At 45.0% G+C, this 22,059-nt stretch overlaps 1 protein-coding gene across 1 annotated transcript; it reads left to right on the top strand.

The window, feature by feature from the left end:
• Positions 1-6,505: 6,505 nt before the first annotated feature.
• Positions 6,506-10,207, top strand: LOC123104336 (protein Rf1, mitochondrial). Its single transcript, XM_044526166.1, has 2 exons — positions 6,506-9,199; positions 10,050-10,207. The coding sequence occupies exon 1, from the start codon at positions 6,873-6,875 to the stop codon at positions 8,697-8,699; it is 1,827 nt and encodes a 608-aa protein (XP_044382101.1). The 5' UTR covers positions 6,506-6,872; the 3' UTR covers positions 8,700-9,199; positions 10,050-10,207.
• Positions 10,208-22,059: the final 11,852 nt, after the last annotated feature.

Raw genomic sequence — 22,059 nt, 5'->3', positions numbered from 1 at the left:
GCTCCTACCAGTTGCCGATAACTTCGGTTACAAAACATGATCATCTCATACAATAAAATATAGCATCACGTCTTGACCATATCACATCACAACATGCCCTGCAAAAACAAGTTAGACGTCCTCTACTTTGTTGTTGCAAGTTTTACGTGGCTGCTACGGGCTTAGCAAGAACCGTTCTTACCTACGCATCAAAAACCACAACGATAGTTTGTCAAGTTGGTGCTGTTTTAACCTTCGCAAGGACCGGGCGTAGCCACACTCGATTCAGCTAAAGTGAGAGAGACAGACAACCGCCGGTCACCTTTAAGCAAGGAGTGCTCGTAGCGGTGAAACCAGTCTCGCGTAAGCGTACGCGTAATGTCGGTCCGGGCCGCTTCATCTCACAATACCGCCGAACCAAAGTATGACATGCTGGTAAGCAGTATGACTTATATCGCCCACAACTCACTTGTGTTCTACTCGTGCATATGACATCTACGCATAAAACCAGGCTCGGATGCCACTGTTGGGGAACGTAGTAATTTCAAAAAATTTCCTACGCACACGCAAGATCATGGTGATGGCATAGCAACGAGAGGGGAGAGTGTTCGTCCATGTACCCTCATAGACTGTAAGCGGAAGCGTTATGACAATGCGGTTGATGTAGTCGTACGTCTTCACGATCCGACTGATCCAAGCACCGAACGTACGGCACCTCCGAGTTCAGCACACGTTCAGCTCGATGATGATCCCCGGGCTCTGATCCAGCAAAGCTTCGGGGATGAGTTCCATCAGCACGACGGCGTGGTGACGATGATGATGTTCTACCAGTGCAGGGCTTCGCCTAAACTCCGCGACGATATGACCGAGGTGGAATATGGTGGAGGGGGGCACCGCACACGGCTAAGGAACGATCTGTAGATCAACTTGTGTGTTATGGGGTGCCCTCCTGCCCCCGTATATAAAGGAGGGAGGGGAAGGTGCGGCCGGCCCCCTTGGGGTGCGCCTGGAGGAGTCGTACTCCCACCGGGAGTAGGACTCCCCCCTCTTGCCTTGGTGGAGAAGGAAAGGGGGGAGGGGAAAGAGGAAAGGGGGGCGCCCCCCCTTCCTTGTCCTATTCGGACTAGGGGGGGAGGGGGCGCGCGGCCTGCCCTGGCCGGCCCTCCTCTTCTCCCTCATGGCCCACTAAGGCCCATTAACCCCCGGGAGGGTTCTGGTAACCCCCCGGTGTTCCGGTAAAATCCCGATTTCACCCGGAACCTTTCCGATGTCCAAACATAGGCTTCCAATATATCAATATTTATGTCTCGACCATTTCGAGACTCCTCGTCATGTCCGTGATCACATCCGGGACTCCGAACAAACTTCGGTACATCAAAACTTATAAACTCATAATAAAACTGTCATCGTAACGTTAAGCGTGCGGACCCTACGGGTTCGAGAACTATGTAGACATGACCTAGAACCATTCTCGGTCAATAACCAATAGCGGAACCTGGATGCCCATATTGGTTCCTACATATTCTACGAAGATCTTTATCGGTCAAACCGCACAACAACATACGTTGTTCCCTTTGTCATCGGTATGTTACTTGCCCGAGATTTGATCGTCGGTATCCAATACCTAGTTCAATCTCGTTACCGGCAAGTCTCTTTACTCGTTCTGTAACACATCATCTTATAACTAACTCATTAGTTACAATGCTTGCAAGGCTTAGGTGATGAGTATTACCGAGAGGGCCCAGAGATACCTCTCCGACAATCGGAGTGAAAAAACCTAATCTCGAATTATGCCAACCCAACATGTACCTTCGGAAACACCTGTAGAGCACCTTTATAATCACCCAGTTACGTTGTGACGTTTGGTAGCACACAAAGTGTTCTTCCGGTAAACGTGAGTTGCACAATCTCATAGTTGCAGGAACTTTGTATAAGTCATGAAGAAAGCAATAGCAACATACTAAACGATCAAGTGCTAGGCTAACGGAATGGGTCATGTCAATCACATCATTCTCCTAATGATGTGATCCCATTAATCAAATGACAACACATGTCTATGGTTAGGAAACATAACCATCTTTGATTAATGAGCTAGTCAAGTAGAGGCATACTAGTGACTTTATGTTTGTCTATGTATTCACACATGTATCATGTTTCTGGTTAATACAATTCTAGCATGAATAATAAACATTTATCATGATATGAGGAAATAAATAATAACTTTATTATTGCCTCTAGGGCATATTTCCTTCAAACCTTCCATCCTCAGACAGACGGCCAATCCGAGGTTGTCAACAGGGTGATTGCCATGTATTTTGCGTTGTGTCATAGGTGATCGTCCTCGCGCTTGGGTGGATTGGCTCTCGTGGGCGGAGTACTGCTACAACACCTCCTATCACTCCACCCCGCGCGCCACTCCATTTGAGGTGGTCCATGGCCGGCCGCCCCTGCCCATACTGCCGGTTGATCCGGCGATGGCTCGGACGGAGGTGGTCGGTGATCTTATGCGGCGCCGTGACAAGATGCTGGCCGAGGTCCGGCAACGTCTCCTTCAGGCCCAGCAGCTGGCCAAGCACTACTATGACGACCACCATCGCGAGGCGGAGTTTATGGTGGGTGACTGGGTTTGGCTGCGTCTCCTTCATCGCTCTACGCAGGTAATGGACCCACGCGCGAAGCGCAAGCTGGGTCCTCGCTACGCCGGGCCCTTTGCTGTCTTGGAGCGCATCGGGAAGGTAGCATACCGTCTTCAGCTTTCGGCCGGTGCCCGCATCCACGACGTCTTCCATGTGGGGCTGTTGAAGCCCTTCTGTGGGGCGCCACCTGCGGCTCCTCCAACGCTTCCCCCGACCTTCGACGGGCGTCTCCTCCCAGCACCGGAGAAGGTCCTGAAGGCCCAGCTACGTCGCGGGGTGTGGCATGTGTTGATTCAGTGGGCTGGACTTCCAGAGGAGGACGCTACTCTGGAGCAGCGCGACGAGTTCCGCCAGCACTATCCAGACTTCCAGCTCGAGGACGAGCTGTTTGTGCAGGCGGGGAGAGATGTTATGACCGGGCAGACTTATGCCTGTAGGAGGCCCACTGGGTAGGTTTAGTTAGGGGCTTAGCCCGCAGGTTATCTATTTTATTTTCCATCCTGGTTATATATACTAGTCGTAAGACTCTATGACAATTAAGCAATAAGAATAAATCTATTGCCCGGCTCCCAGAGGAGCCGGACCCTAACCCTAGCCGCCTCCAGCTCCTTGCGCCGCCGCCGGCGACCGCAAGCAACACCACGCCCAGCCCCCTCCTTCCCCTACAACCTACGCCCTAGACCCAGTAGGGTCCTAGAGAGCATATTGTCGGTTACGCCGGATTTGAATACAGCGATGGCCTCGGCGTCATCATAGGAGACTATTTCATTCTTCTTCTTGAGGAAGCGTGTCCAGTACTTACGCATGTGGATTTACAAAATTTTAACAGAAAATATACAAGTGGAATCCAGTTTTGCCTGGTAGTTTGATTTTGTTCTCCCAAACTTGCTAGGGTTGTTATAGCCATTATTCAAATTGCACCGCCAGCCAGCCTAATTAAGTGTTTTTCTTCCTTAAGTTGTTTGTCAACTTTTTCTGCCATGAGATTTTCGACTTGTATCTAGGCCAAGCTGATGAATCGCCTTGCTTCATGCTTTGTCCATAGAGCGCTAGTTCGGCTATGTTGGCAGTGGGAGCACAACTCTATTTCAGCCGCAGTTATCTTGATCGCCTGCCGAGGCCCGAGGAGGTCAAAGCCAAAAGCTAGCTGGCGCAATACGGAGGCTCAGAAATAGAAAATTTTAAAGGCGCAACAGAAGCACAAATTAATTTTAAGACCAATTAGCTTGGTAAAATACTTGACTTAATTAAAGCATAATGGTTTTACATTACTACCTCAATATTCCGAGCTTAACGTACTCAATGAATTCATCCAGGTTGCAGTCCTCATAGTCATAGGTTGTCCTGGCCAACTCCAAGATTTTTTTTTGCGACAGTGGCCAACTCCAAGATGGAGTCGAAGAAAGACTCCCGCTGTACGTCTCGCCCATCAGGACCTTTTGGGTTCGCTTTCCATGATGGGGGCGGTTTAAGGTCGGGGTAGTGTGGGTCTTCAGCGTTGCCCTCCTTCCCGAGCAGCCCAAGATTAGTTTTGTTATTCTTATTTGGCACAACGGTAAATCCTCCCTTTTTGGACGTACTGTGTATTAGTATCATTTACTATTGGAGGTAGGAAAAATAATATCAGCGCTAGGCAGTCAAATTATCTGTTTTCTTACCACCTCTTCCATATACGGGGATTACATTTTCGTTGATATTCAATTAGTGGTTCGGCAGAAGCGCAAACCACTACTACAAGCCATCCGCAACTTTTTTTTTTGTGAATACACAAAGCTTGCGTATCATTGCATTGATAGAAAGAAGTAGAATGAGTACAAAGGGGTACAACACATAACACGAACGCAAGAAGGCGTGTACATGGTGCCCAGAGCAGAGAGACAGGGGATGAGAGGATACAACACAGCTAAAACAGCCAGACCCTAGCCAAGAATGGTAATTCCAAACCAACAAGAATTTCAACACCGTCCGAGCCAAAAATGGGGACACCTCGAGCGAGCAAGATAGTGCATTCAGGAAGGAAGATGACGCCAGGACATCGCCACTATCCGGTCCGGGGGACCCGGACCTAGAGTTTCCCCTGAGCTCGAAGAGGGGCTAAGCTGAAGGCCTTGGCATCGCCTCCAAGAAGGACACGACACCCGCGGGCGCCGTCGCTGCCAGCACCGTCAAGCCGAGCAGGGATCTCTACCTGGCCTAAAGCTGAGCAATCCCATAGCCGCCAAATCCGGAAACGTAGATGGGGAGGCCAATGCTAGTCGAAACCACCATGTCAAGAAGGGGTAGGCAGGCTGCACCTGCCGTCGGAGGATGGCACCTCCTCCGAATCCACAAGCGTAGGATCAGGCAAAAGGGGGAAGCTTTGAGGCGTACTAGGTAGGGCGGGCGACAAGGCGGACCACGCGGGGGTACCAGGGCGACGGCGTCCAGCAACGCCAGCAAGCGAGGACTGGAGGACGCAGATCCAAACTGTTGTGGCCTTAGTCGTCGGGACATCGGCAAGCAAGGTGAGCTGGAAGGGACGCAGCTACCTGTCGCCAAGGCCGGAGCTGCCCGGTAGCGGACGCCGGCAGCGAGGAACACCGGGGAGACGCGGGCCTGAGGCTGCCGGGTATAAAAGACTAGAAACCCAAACGATAGCTGTTGAAGAAAGAGGAACACTGACAAGGACCACCGCGAGAAGCCTAGTGCCAGCCACAACCGCAGATGCGTCGCCGCCTCCACACGAGAGCCGCCACCGCGGCTCGGGAGGGAAGAAAGGCCGCCGGAGACGAGGGGGCCGCCTGCACAGGAGGCAGACCGCGAACGCACCCGAAACCGGCCGCAGGCCTAAGACCCAACCACGACCGGCCGAAACGAGGCCATGGGAGGGATGAGGAGCTGCAGGGGGGTGGCGCCCATGGTAGTGGCCAGGAGCGTCGGGTCGCCGCCGGCCAGCAGGCTCGTGCAATAGCTGGGGTAAGGGCGCCCGAGAATCGCCAGGGAGGATCCCGGGGTCGCGGGCCGAGGGGGGTGGAGGCGCGAGTGGTGCGGGGGTCCACGGCGGTCGAGGACGACGAGGGTGGCGCGGCCAGCCGGAGACGCGCAGGGGCCAGGCCGCGGGGACCAGATCCACCGCCGTCGGACTGGCGGGGAAAGGGGTGGCGCCATCGCGGTAGGGGTGATGCGTGGGGGTGGTCGTGGGGCGTGGGGGCACGGATCCGCCCCGCCGCCACCTTCCTGGGGCCCGGCGCGGCTTCGCCGACCGGCCCTCCGGCGGCGGCGATGCGGGAGAGGGCGGCGGGGGAGGTTGCTAGCGACGGCGGCTAGGGTTCCCCCGTGTCGCCAGAGGAGGGCGACGCGGGGGGGGGGGGGGATGAGGCTCCGGCCCGCGGCAGTCGAGGACGACGAGGGTGTCGCCTCCGCAACTCATTTCAGGCACGACACCCATGTTGAAGAACTCAACCACCACCGGCAGTCGACTTTCGGCCTTGGTTTTGGAAGAACGTGCCTAGGGTGTCGGGAGGCAAGAAATTCAGTCACCAATATTGCCCTAACGATGGTTTTCCCCAAATAGATTACACTGTATATTTCTATGGTTTGAAGAAAAAAGAATTTTTCTCAAGTCAATAGCTTACACTAGTGTAACAAGACACTTATTTTGAATCGGACAAACATTCTTGGTCTAAAAAATTACTCTTTACAATTACTATTCTGTAGTATGTGATAATATACAAACATAATTTATTCCCCATATAAAAAAAAAGAACATAATTTGGTTTTACCTGTTATAGGAAAGAAAAAAAAGCAGTACAAATAATTAAACGTGCAACAGTAACCGCATGATGATATCCCACTCGTTTTACCAGAGTTCACTACCTACTCCCCCGTCACCACCACCACCACCACCACCACCATGCCTCGCCTCTCCTCCACCACGCCAATGTCACCACCACGCCTCCGCCTCCGACTCCGCGGCCGCCACTCCTCCTCCACCTCTCATCCCTCACGCATCTGGGATCCCCACGCCGCCTTCGCCGGCGCGACGCAGCGGGCGCACTCTGGCAACCTCACCCCGGAGGACGCACACCACCTGTTCGACGAATTGCTGCGGCAGGGCAATCCTGTCCAGGAGCGTCCCTTGACTAACTTCTGCACCAAGTCATCTTCTGCACCCTCCTCAAGGGCCTGGAGGCAAACCAAGTCATCTTCTGCACCCTCCTCAAGGGACTCTGCCACGCAAAGCGCACAGATGAGGCTCTGGACGTGCTGCTTCACAGGATGCCTGAGCTGGGCTGCACCCCCAACGTGGTGGCATATACCACGGTCATCCACGGCTTCTTTAAGGAAGGCCAAGTAGGCAAGGCATGCAATCTGTTCCATGGAATGGCGCAGCAGGGCGTTGCGCCTAATTTGGTGACATATAACTCGGTTATTGATGCGTTGTGCAAGGCCAAAGCAATGGACAAGGCAGAGTATTTCCTTGGTCAGATGGTTGATGATGGTGTCGTACCTGATAATGTGACATATAATAGCCTCATCCATGGATATTCCTCTTCAGGCCACTGGAAGGAGGCAGTTAGGGTATTCAAAGAGATGACAAGTCGGAGGGTTACAGCAGATGTGCATACTTACAACATGTTTATGACCTTTCTTTGCAAACATGGAAGAAGCAAAGAAGCTGCAGGAATTTTTGATACCATGGCTATGAAGGGCCTGAAACCTGACAACGTTTCATATGCTATTCTCCTTCATGGGTATGCCACCGAAGGATGCTTAGTTGATATGATTAATCTCTTCAATTCAATGGAAAGAGATTGTATTCTACCTGACTGTCGTATCTTCAACATACTGATTAATGCATATGCTAAATCTGGGAAGCTTGATAAGGCTATGCTTATCTTCAATGAAATGCAGAAACAAGGAGTGAGTCCAAATGCAGTCACATATTCAACTGTAATAGATGCATTTTGCAAAAAGGGTCAGTTGGACGATGCTATGATAAAGTTTAATCAGATGATTGATACAGGAGTACGACAGGGCACAGCTGTTTATGGTTCTCTAATCCAGGGTTTTTGTACACACGGCGATTTGGTGAAAGCAAAGGAATTGCTTACTGAAATGATGAACAAAGGTATGCTTCCTCCTGATATCAAGTTCTTCCATTCAATCATGCAGAACCTTTGCACAGAAGGAAGGGTAATAGAAGCACGGGATGTCCTTGGCTTGATAGCGCACATAGGTATGAGGCCTGATGTTTGCACATTTAATATACTGATCGGTGGATACTGCCTAGTCGGCAAGATGGAGGATGCCTCAAAAATATTTGATGATATGATGTCATATGGCTTAGAACCTTCTAATATTACGTATGGTATACTTATTAATGGCTATTGCAAAAATAGAAGGATTGATGACGGGCTTATTCTGTTCAAAGAGATGCTGCACAAGGGACTTAAACCTACAACTTTTAATTATAACATCATACTGGATGGGTTACTTCTGGCTGGACGAACTGTTGCTGCAAAGGAAAAGTTTAATGAGATGGTTGAATCTGGAGTAAGTGTGTGCACTGATACATATTCAATAGTTCTTGGTGGACTTCGCAGAAATAATTGCTTTAGCGAAGCAATCATGCTGTTCCAGAAATTAAGGGCAATGAACATGAAATTCAATATTAGAATTGTCAATATCATGATTGATGCCTTCTTTAGGGTTCAGAGAAAGCAAGAAGCTAAAGATTTGTTTGCCGCAATACCAGCCAATGGCTTGGTAGCTAATGTTGTTACCTACAGCATAACGATGACAAATCTTATAAAAGAAGGTTCAGTGGAAGAAGCTGACGATCTCTTTTTATCAATGGAGAAGAGCGGCTGTACTGCTGACTCTTATATGTTAAATCTTATCGTCAGAATGTTACTGGAAAAAGGAGAGCTAGTCAAGGCTGGGAATTATATGTCTAAAGTTGATGCAATGAGCTACTCACTTGAAGCTGAAACCGTTTCGCTGCTTATCTCTCTCTTTTCAGGGAAAGGGAAATATAGAGAACACATAGGATTGCTCCCTGCAAAGTATCGGTTTCGTGAAGAAGCAGCCACAGTTGTGTAGTTTGATACATGGTAAACTTTAGTTCTCCTAGGCCTGCCAAAGTATTCTTCTGCTTGTACAACAAATGCATTTCCTATATGTAAGAAGAAATTCAGTATAGAAGAAGCTATCAGGATGGCGCAAAGAGTACAAATCAAACATGCCCAGAACAGAAGACAGACCTAGGCCTGCCAAAACAAAGCTGAATCCAAATTTTAACAGAAGAAGCAGCAAAAAACTGAAGATGTGCAGTATGCTAGCCAAACACCTATGGGAGAGTGACAGGTGGCCGAGCCGTTCACCTCCTGCCAGTATCCATGGCTTGGCCTCACATGGAATTGAGTGAACCAGTGCCTGGCGATTTCAGGTGGCTCCACTGAAGATGCATTCATTTATCAGCCAGTGTGCTCCTTGTCAGCGCCTGTGTGCCCTTATGTCTGTCTCAAGAAGGTATTTGAAGAAGCTGAGCAAGAATCGGAGTTTGGCTGGCTTGAGATCTACGCTGCCAAAGCCAGATTGAGGTTAGTTAATCATAACATGGTACTAGAGAGATGTTTTGTTGACTGTTGTGGTGGCTTTGATGATTTACTTTGGATGATGTGTGAAGAGGCAGCATGCAAAAGTCTGAATCATATATGCTTGTGTTGTTATTTTTGCAGATTCTAGTCTTCTTTCCATGTGCAAGTTGTATGGGTCCAGTTGTAGCAGTCTGTACGTTAGCCTTTTGTATGTATATGCTTGCATGGATTATGAGGTGTACAGCCTTGGTTTAGGGTCTGCCTCCATTTTTTTTTGATCGATGCTGCACCATGGTGAGTTTAACCTCGTAACTTGGCCTAATTAGATTGTGCTGGTGGTATCGCCGGCAATCGAAATATTGATGGCTTCAGAGTTTTAAAAAAAAAAAGCATACTATGTGTTGTTGCACAAACTGGTGCAGATCAATGTTCAGAGTTAATATGGTTCTGCCGGTCATTCTCGTTGACTGTCAGCCTGTTATTTTTGGTTCCATACTCTATATCACAGCGGTACGACTACAATAAGGGTATATGGCTGATGTATTTGGAACATCTTTGCCATGGGACAGAGCTGATAAAGTCAGTTGTGTCTGCACTTTGTGTGCAATCTGGGCTATGCTTTAATCTTCTATTCATTTCCTTTTGACTTTGGTAGTACATACTACATCTGTATCAAAATATAAGATGTTTTGTAGGCTAAACTAGCCTAAAAAACGTCTTATATTTTGGTACGGAAGAGTACTATTTTGCTAACGAAATCTGGATCATTATCTTATCCCCTTAATCCAACAAAAGTGTGCCCTAACATTATTGATCGGTTAATTCATCTCATCTCTTTTTTTTTTTGTGACAGTCTGATGGATTTTGGTGAGCTCGCCATGGTTTTCTCCTCTGTTCCTTCTTGAAGAGCCGATGGTGTAACATTTTGGTACTACAGAACAGTGTTTTTCTTCTTTCCATAGAACAGCCGGATCCGATTATCTTTTTATATTCATTGTCTAGTTTATTTTCTGTTACGTGAGCTCAAGTTCAGCATGTTCTTTCATCTTCTTCCTCATAATTTTTCATTGCTCACTGTGCAGTGAAGGTCTTGTACTAATTTCTGAAGCAGAACCGTTCTTTGAGAAATACTCCACAAAAATGTTTGTGTTGGACCTGAATCGTATTTGCTCTGAACAAACAGACTGACTGATACAGTTATCTACGTACGACAATTTGAAATTAGTGTAAAATGCTTGCAACAGTCAGATGCATTAAAAGCTCTCCAAAAAACATTACACATTTGGGTATATATATCCATGAATACCGTTTTATGAACAATAATTTGGTAAATATTTCAGAGAGCAATATTGAAAGATCTCACATGTGAGTGTAGGAATAAACTTCCACAAAAAAAGAAGGGTCAGCGGAAGAAGCTGACACTCTGTTTTTATCGATGGAGAGGAGCGGCTGTACTGCCAACTCCTGGATGTTAAATGTTATTATCAGACGGTTACTGGAAAAAGGATAGATAGTACAAGTCAATTGCACCACCAAAAAAAATAGGCATACCTGGCTTGCCAAAACAAAACTGAATCGAAACTCAAACAGAAGAAGCAGCGAATTTTGTTGACTGTTGAGGCATAATATGTTATATGCCAAGCTCTTGATGATTAGGATGACCTGTGAAGCATGGAAAGTTTGAATCATATATGCTTGTCTAGTTATTTTTGCAGCTTCTAGTCTTTTTGCCATATGAAGAGGAGCATTGGTGCAGCGGTAAAGTTGTTGCCTTGTGTTCCAGTCCTGGATTTATATTATGTTCTTATAATTATGCTTCTTTGCCATAGTTATGCTTTATATTATAGTTGTTGCCTTATATTAACTGATGGATTTGAGCTTCTTTGCCATAGTTATGCTTTGTACTATGTTATTTTCGGCTTTGGTAGTATGAACAGAAAGCAGGCAATAATGAACTGATATGCGGCACTATAGAGCCGTGATGTGCTTCTTTTTTTAGTTGTTCTCTGTAGAACCACCGAATTTGATTATCTTGCTATACTCCCTGTCTAATTATTTCCTGCTAGGAGAGCTCAAGTTCAGCCTATGTTTTCTTCATAATTTTCCGTTACCCATTGAGCACCGAGGCCTCCTTTGGTTGCGTGGGATCCCAGCGGGAACCCTGTGTTTTCCCCGGGCGAGAAAAGCACGGGCCAGATCGAGCCATGGAAATCGAGCGCGTTATTTGGGCGCATTTCTAGGAAAGGGATCCCTGCCCGACCCGCGTCGTTTCCCCGGGGAAACGTTCCACGCCCCTAGGGGTTGGGGAGAGAAACCACGGCTCGAGCGAGATCGGCCAAGATTCAGTCTTCTGCCACCGAGCTTCTCCGCCAGCGAGGGATTCCCTTCTCTCCCCTTGTTCTCATTTGGACACCTGAGGTCCAAGGGAACATGCCCCGCGTGGTGAGAGGGATCCCATATGCACAGGGAAATGTCTCCCTAGTGGTTTATTGCCCTGGTTTTCTCCTCCCCAACAACCAAATGAGGCCTGAAGGTCTTGGTTTCCTGGACCTGAAATTCTTGTACTAATTCTGACGTGGAACTGTTCTTTCAGAGATACTCTAGAAATGGTTACTGGAGCTGCTCGCGCATTTTTGTCTTGGACATGAATCATATTTGCTCTAAACAAACAGGCCTGACTGATACGGTAATCTACATATTACAGCTTGAGAGAGTGTAAAAAGCTTCCAACGATCAAATGCATGGAAAGGTCCCCAAGAACATTCAATATTTTATTGTAACTATTTTGAGAGCAGTTGTTCTGGCTCTTGAGCTAAGTGACCCTTATATTTTGGAATATATATATATATATATATATATATATATATATATATATATATATATATATATATATATCTGTGTGTGTGTGTGTGTGTAAGAAAATGTTTGTAACTATTATATATATTAAAAGCATTTCTAATTTACGAAAACTCCAGAAAAAAATCTCACATGTATGTGTAACTGTAAGAATACAGTATAAATTTGCAAATTTCGGAAGAAGAAAAAAACTCGTTTGGACCATGAGTTACTCTGACAAGAAAATGGCGTGATCTAGAATAGCAGACAAGAGGAGTACTATTTTCTAGTTGACAGATCACTAAATTTTGCATCTCCTTTTTGTGCAGCCATATGAATGCATTTTCCATGAAGATTTTGCAGAAGCTTAAGGGCCTATTCGGTTCCTAGCCTAAGCTTGCCATGCGTAATCTTAGTCATGCCACAACATTTTAGGCATGTGTTTGGTTCATTGCCATATTTGGCTTGCCACCCTTTTCTAGTTATATGGTCCACATGTGATAGACTCAACTTTTTGCCAAATCTTGCCACACTTGTGGTGACCATTTTGGCAGCCACACTTTTTGTGGAACCACACTTTGCCTAAGTTTAACTGTGGCAAAGTTAGTCATAAACCAAACATGCCCTTAATGCCTTCCCCATATATACACATGATAACAAATTGGATGTCGGGCGCGAAGGCTGAGTAATTTGACGAAACAAGGCCCAAAAGATGATAGGGATGCAGTGGGACGAGAAGGCCGACATGGTCACCCTAATGTCAGACAAGGTAGGGAAGCATACTGACCGGTTCGGCGTATCAGGCTGAAGGCATCGTGCAACAGTAGGGCAATGGGCATACTGACCTCAAGTTCCAGTACCATCGGTCCCTATACACTGCAGCTGTACTCCTTTTATCTCCTCTTCAATCCGAACAAAAAATTCAGCACACCCTGAGATATTATCTTTGCCCTTGCTCATAATAATTTGTAGAAACAGAAATAATTTGTAAAATTTTGTACAATGCAGAATATTTTTAGAAACAGAAATAATTTATAAAATTCAAAAAAAACGAAAATGAAATAAAATATTGGAATTCCAAAAAAATTTAAAGACGTGATTTTTTTGAAATCCCTGAATAGTTCTTAAAGTGAAAACACTTTTCGAAAATCCTGAACATCTTTTTGAAACATGAACATTTGTTGAAACATGAAAATTTCTTTGTAAAAAATAGAACAAATTTATAATAATTTTCTGTAACATTAACATTTTTTGTAACATCTTAAAAAATATTTGAAACATTAACATTTTTTGTAACATCTTAAAAAATGTTTGAAACACTAACATTTTTTGTAATAATTTTTAAAATTCTATACAATGCAGAATATTTTTAGAATCAGAAATAATTTATAAAATTCTAAAAACTGAAAATGTCATAAAATATTGGAATTCCAAACTTTTAAAGACGTGATTTTTTTTGAAATCCCTGAATAGTTCTTACAGTGCGAACACTTTTTGAAAATTCTGAACATCTTTTTGAAAACATGAACATTTGTTGAAACTTTAACATTTTTTGTAAAAATTAGAACAAATTTAGAAAACGTGACCAAATTATTAAAATTCCAAACATTTTCTTAATTTTCAAACGATTTATGAAAAGTAGAACTTTTTTCCAATAATTTTTTTTCATGAAAACATGAACATTCTTTGGAACACGCAAATATATTTTTTCAAAACATGAACACTTTTTCGAAATCCTCAAACATATTTTAACTCGTCACAAAATTTGATCAGGAGAAAATTTTAAAATTCTGCACAAAATTTAGAAAGGGTTAACATTTTTTAGTGTTTGTAAAATATTTGAAAACGGGAACAAAATTTGGGAAACTTTTAGTGATTTTTTTAAAATCCCTGAATAGTTCTTACAGTGCGAACACTTTTTGAAAATTCTGAACATCTTTTTGAAAACATGAACATTTGTTGAAACTTTAACATCTTTTGTAAAAATTAGAACAAATTTAGAAAAGGTGACCAAATTATTAAAATTCCAAACATTTTCTTAATTTTCAAACGATTTATGAAAAGTAGAACTTTTTTCCAATAATTTTTTTTCATGAAAATATGAACATTCTTTGGAACACGCATATATATTTTTTCAAAACATGAACACTTTTTCGAAATCCTCAAACATATTTTAACTCGTAACAAAATTTGATCAGGAGAAATTTTTAAAATTCTGCACAAAATTTAGAAAGGGTTAACATTTTTTAGTGTTTGTAAAATATTTGCGGGAACAAAATTTGGGAAACATGATTTTTTTATTTAATAACAACCATTTCATAACGAACTGTTTCTGAAATTTAGATCTTATTTAAAGATAGAGCATTTTTTATTTTTGAACATTTTTTAAAAAATGTGTACATTTTTTAAAACTAAACATGAAAAAAGCGCAAAAACAAACAAAAAGCAGAAACAGAAAACAGTAAAAGAAAACAGAAAACGAAACCGGTTGCTCGCTGTGTGGTGTGGGCTAGCCCATTTCTCGCCTCAGTGCGTGCGGTCGACCCAGAGAGGGTCACGTATGATTTCCCCGTACGTTTCAAGAGTAGTGTCAAAAAGACAGCGCCACACACAGGAGGCCACCGACTGAGCCGGCCCATTTTCTCACGTGGAAACAGGAAAAATTCAAGGAAAAAGAAATGTCAGTGCGAGGGATCAAACCTTGTAACTCCGGCTGTTGTCCGCTCGCCGCTAGCCACATGAATGAATAAGCTTCAGTGCCTAACTAGGAAACGTGGACTAAAATAATTACTCCGGCTGTTCCGATTTACTCGTCGTGGTTTTAGTTAAAATTTGAACTAAAACCACGACGAGTAAATCGGAACGTAGGGAGTATCTCTGAGCGAACTAGTCTTTTTTTCACTATCTTTTCCTTCTTTCCTGTTAGTTTTTTCTTTTCCTTTTTCCTTTTTTGTTTCCCTTTTCGAAAAATGCTTGAGCTTTGAAAATTTATAATTTCAAAAAATGTTTACTTGTTCTTTTTGTTCAAAAAATACAAATACTTGCATTTTATAAAATGATATGGAAATTTCAAAAAATGTTCGTGTCTTTAAAAATTGCTCGGGATGTCAAAACACAAACAGTTTTTGACAAGAGCAAAAAAAATTAAACACGAACATTTTGTGATTTGTTTTGAACATTGCTTGAAAACACTAACATATTTGGAATTAAGAAATTGAGAAAAATATAAATAAAAAATTGAAACGAAATTTATTTTAATTTTCCTGATTATTTTTGTATTTGCGTGTGAATGTTTTGGAAACGGGAAAACTTTTTAAAATTCCAAACAAATTTTGAAAGCGCGAACATTATTTAAAATCCCGTAGGCTATACTCTGGGTAGTCTTATACTTCATCTCCATTGTAACCTCCTCACATGAGTACAAATCAGAAGCATGATGTAGAATATTACCTTGCACCAAGGACCTGAACCTAGGTAACCCGCTTATGCGAACTCCCTTCTAGTGCTTCAGACCGCGTTCACCACAATACCAAGGGTACTAACGGTTCTAAGTACCATTAGTTGGCGCACTAGGCAGGGGTTGCGCCGGGCGGAGACCAAATCTCGATCAGCTCGCATCACTCCTGGCGGTCTTCGCCGGGAGAAATCCTTGCCTACGGCTCCTTCACATTCACCATTGATGGGGAGGGCCAGATCCACCTCAACCCGTCGGCCTCCCTGACGGTGACATGTACCTAGGGTAGGCCTGACCTATATGCCCCTCCTAAGGACATCACACGAGAGGCCAAGGCCTACAAAGCTGAACAAAAGATACCGACTGAAACCCTCATGAGGTACAATCCACTTGACAAACAATTCCACTCGGACACCCAATTCCACTCGACGAGTACCATCTCACTCGGGGTACAAAATACCTAGAGTCACCCCTGGATGGCAACGGTCAGGCATTCACTCTGTCATCATAAAGACCATTTTTAATACAGGCATTACCAGTAACGAGCAGGACTTAACTCACATTGCACCCCTGTGTAACTGAGGGCTGCGAGGGGCCGGCGCACTCTATATAAGCCACCCCTCCCCTCTGGCACAAGGGTTCGCACCCCTATTTCCACACTCCAGTCGACAAGCCTCCGCGGCACCGAGATGTAGGGCTACCTCCTCCGAGAGGGGTCTGAACTCGTAAACTTGTGTGTACAACCTCGCCGTAGCTAGGGCCTGAGCCTTCTCCCGCGTGCCCCCTGTTTCTACTGCCAGACTCATTCCCACGACAGTTGGCGCTCACCGTGTGTCATGGAATTATCACGTCAGATGCCCTAGTGAAAGGACTTAGTCGTGGAGCCATCGCGACCGGGTTAGCTTAGAGGGGTTAAACCGGACAAAGGAGACAGGGAGTTTATACTGGTTCGGCCCCTTGCGGTGAAGGTAAAAGCCTACGATCCAGTTGTGGTGTTCTTGATGTGGTCTCGATTACCAGGGAGCAAATATGCTTTGCCTAGTTTTCGAGTTGTTGTCTCCTGTCCCTGAACCGCCGCCGGGTCGTCCCTTTATATACACAGGTTGATGCCCGGCCGGTCTACAGAATCCCGAGGCCGGCTCATACAAGTGTCCGGCTCGGTTTCTCCTTTCCCTGACTTACAATACAAGTTATACATCTATGGCGGTTTACTACTATGGGCCCTAATCTGCCATTGGGCTCTGGGCCTCTAGTCTTCATAGTTAAAATGCCATAGCCTTCATCTTCATGGGATCTTGTACAAGACTCCTTGTGAGTGTAAACCGGCCCCTCCTGGGCGGTTTAACTCAGTAGTCATATCCCCAACATTAGGCCCTAGGTTGATTTGAACTTGTTCATGTCAATCTTCAACTTACAGAATTTCTGATGTGAACATCTTTATGTTGTCCATGTAAACCGCCGTGACATCATCTTCTGGAATCACCTTAAACCACCATGATGTCATCTGCATAAAAAACTCCTAAAGATCCCTTTTTATTAATTGATCTCCGAAGATCGAGGCGACAGCTGTGCCCTAATCCCCCTTTTTAGGCTCCTCGATTTCCGCGCCGACTTACTTATCCATTTCCTTATAAATAGGACCAGACGGTCTCCCTCTTTTCCCTTCCGTGCCTTCTCATCTCTTCTTCCTCCTCGCGACTCCGAAGATCTCGGGCTCCGCCGCCGCCCTCGACCTTCGAGCTCTGCACCAACCTTGGCCGCTGCATCAACCTGAATGTACCAGAGATCCACGGTGCTTCTCCGCCCCTCCTGTGAATCTGGTAAGTCTCCTTCCTTCAACCCTAGATCTCCATTAGGGCTTCGGTGTTCATCCGTGTTCATCGATGTTCATCTGTGTTCATTGCTTTGACCCTACAGTCTCATCAAATCTAGATAAGCTTGCCATTTTTCCCTTGCGGCTAGAGCTGTAGTTTATCTTGCCTTGTCATAATATCCTTTCGGCTGCGAGTAGATCCCATCTGAACCTTTGCCGTTCTACTATCACCACTTTAGGGCTTTGATATTGTTCCTTTTCCTAAAATGTGCTAGATCCATAATAATAATCTTAGCTTGCGAAACCTATTTGTGTAGCACTTAGCAAATTTCAGATCTGCTTCTTCCACTATAGGCGGTTTAACCTTTAGAAGTTGATAATACGCCAGGTACCATTAGCCCTCACTTAAACCACCAATTTTACCTGAACATAAATAGCCGATTTAACATGTTCATATGCTTTGATCAAATCCTCTGGTTTGCACCGGTTTACTCATATCAACCTTGAACCGTGAACCAACACTTAAATTTCCTTTATAGCTTGTCAGCAAAAATGGCCAAACAATTCTCCTCTTGTAATTGGGTCCCCTCCCGGATTAAAGAAGAGCAGCTTACTGGATATGTTCTGACTGGCGCTTTAGCTAAGAAGGAAACTATTCATTGGCGAGTCCCTGGACCTGAGAATCCTCCTGAACCTCAAGAAGGAGAAGTGGTTGTGTTCATGCAGCATCTGGACCGAGGATTTAGTCCTCCCGGATCAATGTTTTTCCGGGATGTACTTGCCAGCTTCCAACTCCACCCTCAAGACATTGGACCGAATTCTGTGTCCAATATTTGCAACTTCCAAGTGTTCTGTGAAGTTTATCTGCAAGAGGAGCAGACTATTGAACTTTTCAGAGACTTCTTCCATTTGAACCACCATATAGAATTTTGTGATGGCCCCAATACTGAACTTGGCGGAGTGTCGATTCAAAATAGGAAAGAAGTATATTTTCCTCATGCCAAACATCATAGCCACCCCAAAGACTAGAATCAAACATGGTTCTATTGCCGGAACACCGCTCCTGCCGATGAAAATCCTCTACCGGGTTACCGTCCTCATCGACTCAGCAATGGACATCCACTGCCTCAGCGGCTTACTGCCAAAGAATGACAAACTTATGCGCCACAGCTTGCTGAGCTCCGGGCTCTTCTAGTAAACGGTTTAACTGGCATTGATCTTGTCCGTTGCTGGGTCTCATGGGGTATCCTACCCCTAAGCCACCGTACCAGATTAATGCATGAATATACCGGGGATGTCAAAGATCCTCAACGACACACTGAAATACAGATGACTGACGATGAGATCACTGAGTCTGTCAAAAAGATGCTAGATGAATCGATCTCGGAGTATGGCAAGACCGGGCTGCCCCCCTTTTACACCTCCAACAAACCGCCGGCTGTAAGAATTTATCTTTCTGCTTTTTTAATCCATCTCCCCTTTAACATTTTCTGATAGCCTTTTGTTTATTCGTACAGGCCAAAGATCCATTCTGGAAGAGGAAGCCTCAAGACAAACCGGCAAAACCACAAGACAAACCGATGAGAGCTCCTCGTGCCAAGAGCAAGGTCACAAAGAGGCCAGCAAAAAAGAAAACCGCCGAGTCCTCTGATCCGCCCGAAGATGTTGAAGATTCGGAACCAGAGGTAGAACTTGACTCCCTTGGTTCATTTTTTATGCATCTTATTGACAATGATCATTATCAGGATGATGCGGAAGCCAGTCGTGCTGATCATGTAGAGGTAATCTCTCTTTCCTCCGATTCAGATCATGTACCAATACAAAAACTTCGCCGCGCTGTCTGGAAAGTAAAACACTCACATCCTCTTGCTCATTTGGATCCACACTTTTCTTTGAAGACACATCATCATGAAATTTGTCGCATAACCCGGCACAGTGGCCAGCAGGTCACTTCCTCCGATTTACCAGACACCCCAATCCGGAAGCGTCGTCTAGTGGTCTCTTTTTCTTCTAATAAATCTTATCCCTTGGCAGGTTGCTTCCGATACCCACTTAATCCGTCTGATTCAAATTATCAGGTAACTTCCAACTCATCTTCTGGCGACTCTTCAACCACTCAAATGCCTCCCCTCAAGACCGTCCCTGGGTGAGTATGATAGTTTAAGCTTTACTTTCTTGCACCGATTTACCATATCAACCTCTATTTGCCATTTACAGCGCCAAAGCCCGACTCAGCAAAAAGGCAAAAACGAATGCTGCCACTGAGGAAGTTGAACCAGAGAGGACCCCAGAAGGTACTGGTGGAGATGGTGATATTGCTATGGATGATCCTGTACCACAAGGTCAGGACACTTATGTTTATCCGCCGGAAGTTAACCCGGTCAGTCCTCATGTTGATCCGCCAAGCCCAGTTGTTAATCCTCCAAGTCCCGCCGTTGATCCGCCAAGCCCAGCCAAAGCCTCAGATAAACCGGCTAGCCCAAGTAAACCAATTGACGATGTTGTGATTACCAGGTTTGGCCATACTTTGCCTGGCAACCCTGTCGCTTTGTCAAAACACAGTGCCAAAGAGGAATTTGCTGCTGTGGAGAAAGGCAAATGGAAGACTGATCTGTCAAGCTATGCTCATCTCAACGCTCAAGAACTTCACTCTGGATACCTAAACCGCCTATACACAAGCCGTGACTATGAGGCCGGTTTAGTCAACTTGATGAAGGAACGCTATGAGGTAACTTCCATTCCAAACCCTTCATAAATTTTCTTTATATTGTATATCACCTCCACTGTAGCCCCCAAGGGCCAGTTTATCTCTTCCAGATGAACCGGAACTTTGGATAAAAAAAACTTCAACTATGTAGCCCCCAAGGGCCGGTTTACCTCTTCAAGATGAACCGGGACTTTTTGTGCAAAATTTGTCCTTGTTGACTTCCTTCACCTTTGATTTGTCTAATCAATTAGGCATTAGCCCCCAAGTGCCAAGTTTAATAGTTGTATTGAGCCTTGGCACTTTAAAATATCAGTTAAGAAGCAATCCACATTAGCCCCCAAGTGCCAAGTGTATAACTTGTTATGTGCTTGGGACTTTGAAGAAGATATGAACAACTTATCATCTGTCTGTTGCTGGCTGACTTGAGCAATAAAGATTCCCAAATTGCCGATCTTCAAGAAAATATTAAGTCCCAGCAAGTAGAAACCTCCAAGGACAAGGAGGAACTGAAAGGCGCTTTGACAACCATGGAGCAATTGAAAGATGGCTTCAAGAATGAACGGACGAACTGGGAAACCGAGAAGGCTGCTCTATTAAAGCACGCTGAAGATGCCGAAGCAGCTCTTAAACCGGTGGCGGAAGAGCTAACTGGGCTAAAGCATCAAGTGAATGCTATGACTTCTGCAATATTTGGTAAGTACTTTGTAAGAACCTCTCTTAAACATCTTTGAAATTGCCGGTTTAAGCTCAAATTCTTAAACCGTTGCAGGCAGTCGTGTTGCTCATCTGGGCTCGGATATGCGGATGAAGTTGAAGGCAACATATACGTTGATAGAGAAACTGTATACTGGTGCACAACGAGTCATCTATGCGGCCTCATACAATAAACAGGCACCAACTTTGATCAAGGATACGTTGGCCAAATTATCTGTGACGCCAGCCCAGATAGAAGAGGTGAAGCAATCCGCTGCAAGGGATGGCGCTTTAACAGCACTGACTCGGGCCAAAGCTTGGATTGCAGATCTTGATCCGGCAGATATCACAAAGGGCTATCCTGGTGAACAATAAGATGGGTCAGAATTTGATAATGAAGCCCTCAAAGCCCTGACAAAGGAGATGCGCCCGCTGGCAAGCCAATTGGCTGAAGAGGTTGACTTGTCTGTTCATCGGTCCAACTATGATGCAGACAACAAACGGGTTGATGCCACTGTTAAAGAAGTGCAGAATCTTATCCCGCCAATCCGTAAGCACACCTACGCCCCTGACGTTGAACCGTCCAATCTTATAAGTGAAGAAGCTGTCTTCCAAGCTTTAACCCGGATTGACTGGGCCACCATTGACTTCCAGCCACTGGGTGGGGAGGAGGAGGTTGAACCGACACCAGAAGATCCATCAACTTCACGTCAACCTGGTGACGAGTCTTAATCCGGCAATCGGCTTGATTTACACAGACTGTGTTCTGTGCAAAAACAATCATTATTTTGGGCATCAAAGCGCCTTGTAATAGGCTAGTTGAAATACTGTGATCTGCTGCCATCATGCACTGCTACATGACGTTGTTTGATCCTCCATGATTATTGCTATGCTTTCTTATATACCTTGATAATTTCATGCAATCCTTATGTCTGCATAAGAAAAGTTGTCCTGGCGGTTTACCGCCGGACGGGTCATAATGCCCAATACAAAGCCTGGTTGGTAACCAAGGCTGTAAAAATATCAAAATATGAAATAGATCATACCTGTGATATTAAATCATATTGTTGGCTTACCAACTTGATTGTAGTAAGGGTGAGGACCCAAATCTTGAGTATTGATAACTCCCACCATGTAGTGTTGGTGTATATAATAAGTCATACCAGGTTGTGATGAACACCGGACGATCATTCTGGCGACATGTAGTCAAAGCCAGACCGGGTTATAAAACACTGGTTTAATAATGAATATGGTCTGACAACTTGTAGCTGAAAGCCAATCCGGGTTAACAAACACCGGGTTATTATGATGACTGATAGCCATGCCGGGTCAATAGACGTCGGTTCAACATAAAATTTCAT

Source organism: Triticum aestivum, chromosome 1B (genome assembly GCF_018294505.1).
Source record: "Triticum aestivum cultivar Chinese Spring chromosome 1B, IWGSC CS RefSeq v2.1, whole genome shotgun sequence".
Lineage (NCBI taxonomy): Eukaryota > Viridiplantae > Streptophyta > Magnoliopsida > Poales > Poaceae > Triticum > Triticum aestivum.
The sequence above is the reverse complement of the archived record's forward strand: the minus strand, read 5'-3'. Positions and strand labels throughout refer to the sequence as shown.

Bases quoted from the DNA above. Each gene is read 5' to 3' on its own strand.
- LOC123104336 (XM_044526166.1), top strand. From the start codon at position 6,873: ATGCCTGAGCTGGGCTGCACCCCCAACGTGGTGGCATATACCACGGTC.